We start from the raw sequence: 15,030 nt of genomic DNA on the forward strand, positions 1-15,030 counted from the left end.
AGATTTACATTATCATTTCAGAATCGATTGTGTTTTAGGATTTTATCATCTCATACTGTAAGCATACTTATCCAATGAAATAATAGAAATGTTTGACTTATTTGTATAGCTTTAGCGTCCTAAAAAGGATGCTTATTTTACAACAATTAAATATAACAAATAAAAGACTCACTCTTTATCAATACGTTTTCTATGAACATTCACTCACAGATAAGAAGTTATTTTTCAACATACCTTGAGATTATATTTTGTCTAGAGCATTGTTTTTAGGCACTCATCATGTCGTCAATCACACAAACAGTGTAAGGAATGACATGTAACAGCTGTAGGCAAACAGAACTTCAGACCAACATAATGACTTTTACTTATAAATTAAATGACTATCAAACATACTTAACAAAACTTCTGATTATATAAGCATCATAGTTTAAAACTGTAATGGATTAATATCTTGTAAATTACGTTAATTACAACTCAGTCCATAAGATTTTATATAGTTTATAAATGACGTTGAAGAATCTGTCAAAGTTTTATTTTATTATCCCATGTTATAATTTTCACACACTCTGAAAAATATGATTAGCATACAGAAAACAATATAGTAAGAACAAAAATCACTTTTACCATATATGAGATCATATGTCCTCAAAACAAGGCTGATTTTCATACTTATCTTCATAAGTCAGTTGGGTTTAAAGGATTTTTGTCAGTAACAATTATTGTTATGCCTTATCTAGGGCATTTCTTTATTAAATACACATTATCTGTATGTTTGCTTTGTCTGTTACAACGTATTCTTGACATGAATTTTATGTTAAAGTCTACTGGGTGGCTCGATAAACTCAGATTGTAGAAAATATAGAGGACAAGATGTTCACTTTTAGAAAAGCTTTTGACCTTTTATGTATGCTAAAACAGACAGTGATTTTGTATTAATGTAGGAATCTATATCTGACATACAGTTAATAGAAGAGGGTGATGAATATGGCAGAATATGGCTATCTGTGTAATTATACTTATTAAACTGTTCAAACTTACATAATCAGCTATTTTCTACATCAGTGTTTACTACACTAGAGTTTTTATGTATCAACTAATTTAAAGTTGGTAAACAGTGTTGTTTCAGTTTATGTAGTTATACAAAATACAATTTTCTTTTTCTGAGTATTTTATTGTACATTTACACAATACTCGGTGTACAATTCTCACATACTTTCTATTCAATACTGTGTGTATGTCAGTCAGTGTAGAATAATTTTGAAAATAAAAACTGATTTTATTCTAATATGTACTCGGGAATTAACATGTAAGATTGTAAGTGGGTTTATAGTCATCAAGAATGTATTGACAAAATCAAGAAACCAATCTCAGAATCAAATATTGTACATATTGAAACAGTTATTAGCAAATATTAAAGATTCTCTGATACACTATTTACTATTTATAAACTAGAGACTAATATACGTCTTGCTTATACATTTATGATAAACTAAACCTCTTCAATTTTAGTTTTTAAAAAAGTCTCCATTCATGCTAAACGAATATATTAAAAAACGTATTAACAAAGTTTCACGATAAACTAATACACTATAAACATCTATAATACAATATATTAGTTTTCATCCAACCAGTGTATAGTGTACTAATATTATTATTTTAGTTATTTGTGTAAACAAATATTTAATTCATCATGAAATATGTTAACATATATTCTTGGCATATCATGTATTATCTTTCATAGTTATACCAAGAAGGAAGTGTGCAAGAATTGTACGCTAACTGAAATGTAGATGTCCCATCAAATATTGAGAAATAAACTATCGTAAATACACTTGTAGCGTTTTGTATCACTACATAAGGCGAAGTAGCTGTATTTACTGACTTTTAAATAAGATGTTCAACGAAAGCTATAATGTGAATAATAAACGGATTAGAAATATGCATAGTTTGAACCTTTTTATTTTTATTAAGTATAATATTAATACATTGAGAACAACAATGTATTGTAATTTATTTTTTCCAAATTTTTAATAAGATCTCTACCGTTTCCATCACCCTGTTCTTTTAGTTAAACTGTAAGTCAAATAAAGTGTTCTACGGTAAAACGAAACCATTTTCTATTTTAATGTACATGAAAGGTGAAAAACTTTTATAAAACGTGATGTCTCTTCGTTGTTTGCAATATTACATCCAATGAGTTTAACATTTTTGGAAGTGCGGTTTAGAAAGAAGCGCTACTTTCGATACAGGCCCGGTATGGCCAGGTGGTTTAGGCACTCGACTCGCCATCTGAGAGACGCGGGTTCCAAACATGCTCGCCCTTTCAGCCGCAGTGCGTTCTAATGAGTGGTCAATCCCACTGTTTGTTGGTAAAAGAGTACCTCAAGATTTGGCGGTAGATGGTGATGACTAGCTGCCTTCCCTCTAGTCTTACACTGCTAGATTAGTGACGGCTAGCGCAGATAGCCCTCGTGTAACTTTGCACGAAATTCAAAATACATTAAACAAACCAATCCATCGATACAAAGGAAAGTCAAGAGTTAAACACAAACAAAACAGCGCCATCTTTGCTTCTAAAACTGCTGTCAGAACATAATTCAAGAATACCTCATGAGCTTAAGCATTACATTTAGACTATAATAAAAACATGCAGATGCAAGAAAATAAGTTAAAACACCTAATGACCTAAATCTTAGCCTGCCATTTCAAGTTAAAACACCTAATGACCTAAATCTTAGCCTGCCATTTCATACTACCTAGAAAATAACGTCATCTTCCATTGAAGGTTTTGAATTTTCAAACAAAGATTCATTACATTCGTGACTCGCAGGCCTGTCGTTCATATCAACGCCGTCTTCTTCAAGTAGAATGGTAAAAATGGAAGAGAAAAGAAAGTTACCAGTTACCGTGAGTCATGTTATTTAGAATTTTGTTTCTTGCACGGACTTCAGTTACCTTAATAACAATATAAACGCTTTAAACTCCAAAATATTAGTCCGTTCTGAATAAATATATTTCAAAGTGTTAAGTTATATCTCTGTTAATTCGTTAAACTCAAACCAACTGATGTTTAACTTCGTTGACGTTGTACTTCCTGAAACTTACAAATCTGTTCTATTTATGGAAAAAAAATCTTCTATTTGTCAACATTTACATTAAAATTTAGTGATTACCTCAGCCCCTAGAATCTACCTATTAAACATTCAAATACCAAACTATCTTGTAAAACACTGTTATTCTGGATGTCAGTAATGCTATTAAAACTACAATAATAATGAAACATTGGTTTGTCGTCTTTCTACCACTTTAATTCTCACAGGGCACCTTGTTTTAGATCACTGAACTCTGAAAGAATACTGCCAAAAATTTCATTACTGTACCTTGTAGACAATTTCCACTGCAGTTTCAGTTGTGGATGATTTATCTAAAATGTAGAGTTTCAGATACATTATATCTTTCCTGTTACTTGTACATCCCGATTTGTACATTTTTTTCGGTATACTATAATTGTTTCGCTACGTGTGGTTCTAGGTTTGTACATTTTTAAATAGTCTATATTCGTTTTGTTATGTATAGTGTTTGGTTGGTACATTTGTTCTTGTATGCTATATTTGCTCTGTTACATATAGTGTTTTTTCAATAAATCTTATTGTCTGTACACGTGTACATTAGAATATAATGTTTTGTTTTGTTCTTATCCTCAGGTATTGGAGACATTGGCTGTGCATCCGAGTTTATAGAGAAAAACCAAATAATTCATTATTGTGAAGGGTTTTGTCGTCAACCTTGTAGGTAAGAGAAATTATTTACTTGGAACAAAACACACATGATCAGGTGTGACTCAGTTAAACTACACATAATGAACACTAGAACATAAAGTAAACAGTAGTGATGGTATCTCATTTAAAGGTATTTATGAAGTCGTACATTTCAGCCACGATGACAATATATCGTCCATTTGATGGGATATGTGTCGTGAAGCATCGAGAGAATACTTTCACAATATAAACAAAATAAGACAGTTATTGAAGTAATTTTTAGGGATACACTTATAAGAAATTCTAAGTAAACTGTATTTCTGTAGGTAACAAGAATTATGTTCCTTTATCATTAATTCTTCATTAAGTTTTATTAACAACAGTGTTGAAGTGCATTCAAAACAAGAATGATGGGATAAAAAATCCCTTTAAACATCATATAAAGCTTTACTTATAATTTAGCTTTGAAACTGAAATTAGTATTTTATAATATATAAACGGAACACGATTTAAAACAAACAATACTTACTACTGAATCCATTAGAATTAACTGTATATATACTCCGTTTCAAACGTTTGTTTATCTGATAATAGATTAACTATGAAACTTAAATGCATTTCATACGGACATTCTTGAAGACAAAGGTTTTGTATGGATATTTTAGAAAGTGTTAGTTGTTTCAAAAAGCATGTAACATTAAAGATGTTCTAGGACTACGTAAGCTTCAACCCTACTTGGCCTGTCATGGCCAAGCGCGTAAGGTGTGCGACTCGTAATTTGAGGGTCGCGGGTTCGCGCCCGCGTCGCGCCAAAGATTCTCACCCTCCCAGCCGTGGGGGCGTTATATCTGTGACGGTCAATCCCACTATTCGTTGGTAAAAGAGTAGCCCAAGAGTTGGCGGTGGGTGGTGATGACTAGCTGCCTTCCCACTAGTCTTACACTGCTAAATTAGGGACGGCTAGCATAGATAGCCCTCGAGTAGCTTTGTGCGAAATTCCAAAACAAACAACCCTACCTCTGTTAGCCGTGAACAGACCCACCTTTTACCTACGAATAATAGAACTGACCGTCATTTATGAAATTCCTACTATCGGCGACAGGGTTTGATCCCACTTCTCACCCCAGTAACCAGGTCATGTCAAGCACTACCTATTGGTTGTATCACGTCTCAGTTGTATACCAGCAGTACAATGTGTATCATGGCTAATTCGAACATTAAGGACTACAACCAGTTTCTGCATTATAATAATGGAAAGGGTTCATAGTTATTGTAATTATGGTGGTATTCGAATGATCAAATAGAATATAACAACGTCAGAACATAAATATATCCTCACATAAGAACTAATAGAGTCTATGATTTAAATAAAATAACAAGAAATCAAAACTGTTTTAGAGTCCATCTTCCTTGACAAATGACATCTGATGTCTTTAAAGATACAGTAAAACATTAATGGCTGCTTATACACAGACGATAACAAAATTAATATTAGAAAATGTAGGAACACAATATACTGGGTAAGAAGATCTGAACAAAGCTCAGCAAGATACAGTGGAGTTATTATACATATGTGATACTAGTAATAGCGTATTGTGTTAACAAACAAGTTATAAACTATGGTTTTAGAACTTATTAAATGAATACATGAGTACATGATAGTAATAGAATATTTTGATAAAAAACAGTCAAGACAGTAAGTTTAAAGGTGTTTTTAAAACAGTAACTTCACAGTAACAGTAAATACACGTATTTACACTCTAAAATCAAATTGTTGTGTAAATATTTTATATATATAAGTAGTGTTTCTCAGACCACAAAATAAACTAGCTCTCTCTAGTGTAATCCACTGACATGTAAACAGAGAGACACATTTCTCTGATTTTAACACATAAAACAACACAATAATTAATCAATTCAACAATAAAAGTAATCATGTTAACAAATTAACCACACACTTATTGAGACTTAACCTTCAACTTAACTTAATTAACCACCTAAACATAATACAATCACTAATATTCTCACACCAAATGAACCTCATCGCAACATTTCTGGTATTGTACCTTGATTTTAAGTACTTTTTTACCATAACATTCTCCCACTTCCTTTTCTAAGTTACCACAATCATCTCTTATTTCTACTTCTAACATATTTTTTGTCCCACTATGTACAAATCCTACAGTTCTCCCCGTTTTAGGAATAACCAACGTATCACACAGCATTACCTTTATAACTCAATATACTCAACTAAAAACTCGTTCTCTCTCTCAATGTGACCCTCCAAGTAATAAACATAAACAACACTTCCACAAAACATCATAAATAGCGACATTTGTTGATATTCTACTTCTGTTGTTTGTTCTTCTTTACCTACAAACCCTAACACTTAAAACAGATACTGTAATAAATTAGTGAAACACAATTATCAATGTTGACTGGATTCTTTCAAAACTATATTTCCCAAACTTGGGACTTCTTACACAGATAGCGCTCGAGTTGATTTCCACGAATTCTGGAAACAAACAATCCTTGAAGAATCAGTTTTAAAAACTCAATATCTTAAAGAAAGAATGGAAGATACTCCCCAGAAAAACGTGAACTCTCCACCAGAGATTAAAAATAATATATATATATAGGTTACTAAGCCTACTTGAAATAAGTGACAATAAAATCTATTTATAATGTGAGGAACTAGAGTCGTGATTGTAAGCCAAAATAAGTTATTCCAAACATTATTTGAACGTCAGTTTCACTCTTCATAACTCGATCACGTTTTTAATTAGTTATGGTTAACTCTTTAACAATAAATACCTAAACCATTAAACTTCAGAAACACGTGAGTTAAAACATTAGAGGACTTCGGTTTAAATAATATCTTTCTCTTCAACTTTTTAAAGTAAGTAAAGTTAAAAACTATAGTGTGAATATTTATTATTAGAAGATTTTGTATATAAACTTAACTTCCGTCTTCATGATTTTTATTAAAATCAGATCTATGTAGATAATGAAATAACAGTATCACAAAAAATTCAAATATTCTGTAAATATAAATACCTTCCGTCTTATTTATCATTTTCATGTTTATTATCAGACTTCATTACTGCTTATGTCCGTTTTTTTTTCTTCTAAAGACAGTAAAGTAAACATGGATGTAGCAAAGTCAGCCTTTTGTCCAACTGCTCTTATTACTCCAAGATTCCTTTTATGTCACAAATAATATTTCTCATTACATCACTCACATTCCATACCTAAGTTACGGTGAGTTAGGAGGAAAACCTCAGTTTTATAATGAATTACACATAGGAAAATAAAAGTGTTTTACAGTATAGTGGACAAATAACTTTGATAAGGTATTCGATTTTAATACAAAATAAATCACTGTTTAGGTTTTAAACTTATTTATAAGATTGATTTAATAAAAAAAAGTATTTGTGTTCGTTCGTCATGATTTTCTGTGCTATGTTTGACAGAGACAACTCACGGTCCTTACAGTCTCCAGTTTTATGTCTCCCGAAAACAAAATGTTTTGTCCTAAGATTCTTGAAACATAATACGCTGCTGCCCTGACATTATTCTCGACACATTTCTCAAAAGAGAATTATTAAATGTATCTTTGATGGAAGAAAATTCTTTATATCTTAAGTTTTTCTGATCAGTTAACATTTATTTATTTAGAAAAGTTACTTACACCATTGAAGAAGAAAGCAGAGTTTGGCCTCTACCTAATGAAAATTACAAGGTAACGTGAAAGTCACAGTGAAAGTCAAGATAAAAGTTTTAACAAAAGAAATTAACATCAGGATTCCTTTTTAACAAGTTGGTGCATAATAAATAATGTTAATTAATCTACTGATGTTATTTTATTTTGACACTAGTAGATATAGAACTTGTTCAACTATAGTTAAATCACTGTGTTCATGAGTTTTAAGTCTTACTCAAATATTGTCCACTGGTATTTATTAAAACTTCGATTAAATTAAGATAACAGTACAATAACAGAGATATTTCTAGTGTATTCATGATGTCAGAAAAGCAAGTATTCAAGAGATCTTCATAAAAAAATGGTAAAACCCAATAACTGTATCACTATCGAAAGATGGATACTTCTTTTTTACAGTGAGAAACTGGAAATCAGTGTGCATATATCATTCTGACAGTATTATCATATATGTTTTCGACTGGAATATTTTTAAACATTCTACTCTGGAGAAAGAAAAAATCAAGTGTCAATTCTTATGGACTATTTTAAACAATCATGACAGCATGATGAACAAGGAAGGTCGAAACATTGTCCTCTGCTTATCAATAAAAGTGTTAATACCCATACCAGCCGTTCTCAGATACATTAGTGTTTAAGTTTATGTTAGAGCTTTTGGTCTGTGGTCAATAAACATCACAGTATTTGAGACTAGTATAGTTTATTCGTAAGTTCAGTGAAATATCCTCGAATCACTGTCTCTTAAGTTAGACAACATGAAGTGCAGTTTATCATTCTCATAGGTCTTTGGTGTTCAGTTTATAATTGCCAAAGGTGGTCTCTTGTGATGAATGTTCATAAAGGTTCCAGTAAGAAACTTATTATATCTTATAAACCACACTTTACTTAAATTATGTTAATAATCAGCTAAGTCACGAGAATTTTGTGTATAATCCCACTACACAGGCAATAATATTAACATAATATACTTTTCAGCCACACTATTATAACATCTGTGACCTAATGGTTATCGGACACTCTCCTGGTAGCAAAACTGGAGAGTTTGAACAAAATAAATATAAATATTAATAACATTTATCCAGTTTTTATAATGTAATTCACTGTTCCCAAAGGGTCGAGACGATCAAAGAACAACTGTTTCTAAAAACAGCTATTGAGCTTCGTAAGTTTAACATTAAAATATTTAGAAAATGTATTTAAAACAGATATCTTGTAGAACAGATTTAGTTTTACTAACTTTTCTTATTTATGTAATGATGTTTTATTGTTATACACAATATGAAACTTTAAACGTGATTTTAATGTTTTCTTTCAATTTCTAAGTTAATTGTTGCTTCGTACAATGGATATATTTTTTATTTATGAAATATTTTTCTAGTTTACCTACATAATGGATTTTTGGGTCCGACTGGCCAACAAAAGCAGCAACTGGACACTTACCAAAGATTTCGTCAGGTGAGATTTGCCTTCCCTTAAGAGTCATAGTGTGCTAAAACTAAAGATTCTTAACTTAGGATACAGAAATGTTAATATAAGTTACATTTTCTAACACGAAACATAATTTATATCTAAATATATTGTATATAACACATAGTTTATAACTTCTTATCCACGGTGAAGACCAGTGAATTGATGTGCTAGAAGATATATACCTTTCTAAATTTGGTATTATTACTTGATACTATGTCATGAAAGCAAAGAAGTGTTGAGTGAGCTTTGAAAAAGATAGGTAGGAAAAGTTCAATTTAGAGTGGGATGTTTGTACAGCGACTGTTGTCGTCTTTATTTTCTGGGGCCTGGCATGGCCGAGCCCGTAAGGCGTGCGACTCGTAATCCGAGGGTCGCGGGTTCGAATTTCTGTCGCATCAAAAACATGCTCGCCATTTTAGCCGTGGAGCCGTTATAATGTGACGGGTCGCACTATTCGACGGTAAAAGAGTAGCCCAAGAGTTGGTTGTGGGTGTTGATGACTAGCTGTCTTTCCTCCAGTCTTACACTACTAAATTAGGGAAGGCTAGCGCAGACAGCTCTCGAGTAGCTTTGCGCGAAATTCAAAACAAATCAAACCAAACTTACCTTTGAATCATGCGACCACATCTTCAAAGGGAATGTATGACATTAATGGTTATAAGAAATTGTGAGAGAAAATAAAGAAAAACGTATGGTACCAGACTATATGATATGTTTGTCACTTCCCGAATTAATACACAAAGGTTTAGAAATTTCTGTTTTATTTCAGTTCAGTTAAAAGACCGAGAGTTACTCAAAACATGTTATCTCACAAGATTTGTACACGGGACGAAGATCCACTAATTGGTTAGTAAGTGTGTTTTTTTTTGCTGTGGAGCCGTTATAATGTGACGGTCAGTAGCACTATTTGATGGTAAAAGAGTAGCCCAAGAGTTGGCGATGGGTGTTGATGACTAGCTGCCTTCCCTCTAGTTTTACACTGCTAAATTAGGGACAACTAACGCCGATAGCCCTCGTGTAGCTTTGCGCCAAATTCAAACCAAACCAAACTTATAAGCAAAACTCTTAAAACTACAATATTCTGTCAGTGTTAATTTCGGTTCACTGTACTATATTTTGAAATAATTAAAATATTTCATAACGATGTTATACATATTCTGAAGATATCATTTTCAAAGCTCTAGCCTGATCAATGTAGATACTGATTTAAGGCCTCCAGATAAACCTACGAACAGTGAGTTTTTAGTTTCTGATATTTTAGGAAAATCTCAGTTGTTGTTGATATCCTTCTGACATACAGTAAACATTATACTATAATGACTGAGATGTAAGAAATGACTAGTATTTTTATTACTGTGTATTAAAAGTAACTCCTGGTCAGTATCAATTACCCTACGATCATCTCACTCTTATTGTTGGCCCAAATCCACTACACCTTTTGTTACTGACCTTGTCTTTCAATGACGTTATGAAGTAATAAAGATACTATGGTATCACAACTGTTAATACACTAAATGTCACTTCATTTGTATTTCAATTTTAACAGCTTTAAGTTTGACTTTATCGATTTCATTTTTATCCAGTGAACAAGTCCTTCTCGTTTCTATTGAACCCAGTAAGTCTGAGAGTCTTATCTATAAGTATTACCCAACTTTTCAGGTAAATAGTCTGTTATTACTTTAAATTTTGTAATATTCAGGTTGCTTTAAATATTTAACAATTATACAGTTTACAGTTTCCAAAGTAAATGTTCGAATATTACGTTTTATTCTAAAATATAACATACGAGTGTCTTTATATCTGTTTATTGTTGTTAATACCAAAACTTCATTACTACCTTTCCAGTTAGTATGTCATGTGTTATAATTATGAAACACATTGTCATCTTATATACAGATAAAGTACATAGTTTTTGTTATAATAATATTTCGACTCTCAAATTCATCAATAGAGTACGTGGATACATTTCAACTAGCTGTCAGACTGATATAAAGCTTCATTGTGTGACATTCCTTTTGTCAACCAATCTAATATTATTAGAAATTTAGGTTCTATGTCGACTTAAACTTTAATGAATGACATTATATATCTCAGTTAGCCTGTTACCATAGCCACCAGATTGATTCAAGACTTCATTAGATAACATTCTATGTATAAAACAGTATGACATTACAGCTATCAGACTGATCTAAACTTTGTTAGGTGGTATTCTGTATCTCAACCATGTTGATATCAGTGTTCTCAGTTCGATACAAAGCTTCGTTACATGACATTCTATGTCCCAACTATGTTGATATCAAAACTAGCAGATTTATAAACAGCTTCATTTGATAGCATTCTATAGGTCAATCATATTGATATCACAGCAATCTGATTGTATATATTTGTTATTAACTTAAACAAACAAAGAAACAGAACAACATAATGTATGTCGTCTTCAAAGCACGAATATTTACTAGAACAAGACAATACACAATAACTTGACTCTCTGATTAACAGATAATAAAGAAATCACTATTATCTTTTATAGATGATGAACACGTGTATTTAGTTTTCTCATTTTACCACACCAACATAATTTGGTTTTAACACAGAAGTTGTGTTCAGGTTGACGTTTAAACTGTGGTCGACACTTTACAATGTTTACTTTATTACTCTTTTTCAGAATATTGAGATCTTCAGTTACTTTGGTGGCTACTTGGGTATGTGGATAGGATACTCTGTACTAAGCATGACGACTATTTTGGTGAATCTACCATCAATTGTGACCGATAAATATTTGGAGAGACGTGGAAAGGTCCAAACTGAGGAAAGCCTGGGTCAAGAAAAACCGGTTTCCTGTGATACAACAGTTACTGTTATATCTGTGGATTAGAATCCATATCATACAATAATCGTTTTCAACATGACGCACTAGAGATGCCTTATTTTGTGTTCTTTGAAACAATTTTTTCTGATGAAATTAAAGCAGCTGTAAACAAGCTGTGAAGACGAAATAAAAAACAGTTACCACATGTTATTACCGCAGACACGTAGCTATAACTGGTTAGTTTTATCAAACGCACACCATACAAAACACTACCTAAACTGTTCATAGTTTAGAGTAATTGGATGGTAAGATAAACGTTTTTTAATATTTAAAATTATAGCCCTTCTGTTAACAATACTGTTCAGTTAGTTCTGTAAACGTACATAAAACAGTCACCTGTATCTCCAGAATGTAACATTAAGTATTATTAATATAATACACGTTTGTTTTTGTTTCTCGTTATTTGTACTGAACTTCTACACCAAGCTACCTGATTATATGAAATTCATAATAACATTAAAATTATATGATAACCATTATGACATATTAAATAAAGAATACTATTGAAACTTGTGTTGCATATCGCCATTGGATGGAAATGTGTGAACTCACGTGTGTAAGATGTGATGTGTATCTTCGTCTCACAGTGTGATTTAATTTATTAACATGTAGAGCTTAATATTATATTTGAATGTGATCTTTGAATATATTAATGATGTTCGTATATCAAGTTCTCCAATAAAGGAAAATATTTAGTATTTAAACAAAAAATCAGAATATTAATATCTAAATACAATTTATTATGATTATTTTTTGAGAATTGTTTTTAATAATAATACATTTTTGTTTACTAAGTATAATTTAAGGCTTGTTTTTAATACTATTTCAGTTTTATTTAACTAAAATCATGAATTTTACATTATTTTACACTTTACATGAGAATATTTCATACTAGTTGTTACAAGAATCATTGTACGACTGTTTCTTAGTACAGTAACTACATCTTATGGAAAATTTTGGTGTGTGCAGAAAACAATATTTCGTGTTATATAATTATATTGCTGAATTACTGTGTGTTACGAATCAATGACCACTAACAACATATGAGGAATGATCAATAATCGCTAGAAACTGTATATAAATTGTGACCAATAAATACTAGAAGGTACATGTAAAGTGTGACAATTAAATATGAGAAATTATATATATGGTGGATTAAAATATTGTGAAAAATATACAAAATGCGACTAATAAATACTAAAAGATATATGTAAAGTGTGATCAATAATTATTGGAAATTGTATTCATGTGTCACAAATAAATACTAGATATTATATATAAAGTGTTAACAATGAATACTAACAATTATATATAAAGTGTAACTAACAGTACTGGAAATTCTGTATAATGAGTGATTAACAAACATTGGAAATTATGTAAAAAGCGTGACTAATAAATACTGTAAACTATATACATGGTGTGATCAATAAATACCGGAAATTATATCTGATGTATCATTAATAAATACAAGAAATTATATGAAACATGTGATAGGGATATTGGAAATAGCGTCTAAAATGTGATTAATAAGAACTAAAATGTATATATAAACTGTGAGTAATAAATCTTAGGAATTATATATAAAGTTTTATCAGTAGGTGCTGAAAGATATATATAAAATGCGACTAAAATATAGTGGTAATTAAATATAAAGAGTAACTAATAAATTGTATCAATTGCATATTGTATATCATAATAAATTCTTGATAATTTATATAAAAGTTATTGCTAAACACTGAAAGTTGTATATCAAGTGTGACTATTAAATACTAGAAAAGTTATAATAATTACTAGTAATTATGTACAAAACCTCATTAATAAAAACTAAAAGTTGTATATAAAGTGTGACTAGAAAACACCTGAAAGTACATATAAAATGTGATCAAAATATTGGAAAAATATAAAAAATATGTTTAGTAAATATTAGTAAATAAATATAAAGTGTGACTAATAAATACAAGAAATAATATGTCAAAAGTGTGATAAGGATACTGTTAAAATATACAAAATGTGATTAATAAACACTAAAAGTTATATATAAAGTGTGATATAAATACTGTAGTTAATATATAAAATGTGATTAATTAATATTAAAGTTACATATAACTTTTGACTAATAAATACTGGAAATTATATATATGGTGTGATATAGATATTGGAAAAATATATAAACAGTGATTACTAAACACTAAAAGTTATAAAAAATGTGACTAATAAATGTAGAAATTATATATAGAGTATCATAAAAATACTTGAAAAATATATAAAATGTTATTAATAAAGAGTAATGTCATATATAAAGTACTTTAATAAATACTAGAAATTATTTATAAAGTGTGATAGAAATAATGGAAATAATATATAAAATGTTATTAATAAAGAGTAATGTCATATATAAAGTACTTTAGTAAATACTAGAAATTACTTATAAAGTGTGATAGAAATAATGGAAATAATATATAAAATGTTATTAATAAAGAGTAATGTCATATATAAAGTACTTTAATAAATACTAGAATTACTTATAAAGTGTGATAGAAATAATGGAAATAATATATATAATGTGATTAATAAAGAGTAATGTCATATATAAAGTACTTTAATAAATACTAGAAATTACTTATAAAGTGTGATAGAAATAATGGAAATAATATATATAATGTCATTAATAAAGAGTAATGTCATATATAAAGTACTTTAATAAATACTAGAAATTGTAATCAATAGGTAAAGAAAATTATACAAAAAGTGTGACTAATAAATACTAGAAATTATTTATAAAGTGTGATAGAAATAATGGAAATAATATATATAATGTGATTAATAAAGAGTAATGTCATATATAAAGTACCTTAATAAATACTAGAAATTACTTATAAAGTGTGATAGAAATAATGGAAATAATATATATAATGTGATTAATAAAGAGTAATGTCATATATAAAGTACCTTAATAAATACTAGAAATTACTTATAAAGTGTGATAGAAATAATGGAAATAATATATATAATGTGATTAATAAAGAGTAATGTCATATATAAAGTACCTTAATAAATACTAGAAATTACTTATAAAGTGTGATAGAAATAATGGAAATAATATATATAATGTGATTAATAAACGCTAAAAGTTACAATAAAATGTGACTAATTAATACTAGTAATTTTATAGAAAGCGTGATAAAAATACTGAAAAAAGTATAAAATGTCAT

The 15,030-nt window shown here is 29.8% G+C and overlaps 1 protein-coding gene across 1 annotated transcript in view; it reads left to right on the forward strand.

Moving 5' to 3' along the window:
* Positions 1 to 13,472, forward strand: part of LOC143223801 (degenerin-like protein unc-105) — a 41,275-nt gene extending 27,803 nt beyond the window's left edge. The window contains exons 9-13 of the mRNA XM_076452246.1: positions 3,705 to 3,792; positions 7,437 to 7,500; positions 8,858 to 8,934; positions 10,533 to 10,608; positions 11,615 to 13,472. Coding sequence (XP_076308361.1) covers positions 3,705 to 3,792; positions 7,437 to 7,500; positions 8,858 to 8,934; positions 10,533 to 10,608; positions 11,615 to 11,824 — 515 coding nt within the window. The 3' untranslated portion in view covers positions 11,825 to 13,472. The remainder of the gene's footprint in view (positions 1 to 3,704; positions 3,793 to 7,436; positions 7,501 to 8,857; positions 8,935 to 10,532; positions 10,609 to 11,614) is intronic.
* The last annotated feature ends 1,558 nt before the right edge of the window (positions 13,473 to 15,030 follow it).

Source organism: Tachypleus tridentatus, chromosome 8 (assembly GCF_004210375.1).
Source record: "Tachypleus tridentatus isolate NWPU-2018 chromosome 8, ASM421037v1, whole genome shotgun sequence".
NCBI lineage: Eukaryota > Metazoa > Arthropoda > Merostomata > Xiphosura > Limulidae > Tachypleus > Tachypleus tridentatus.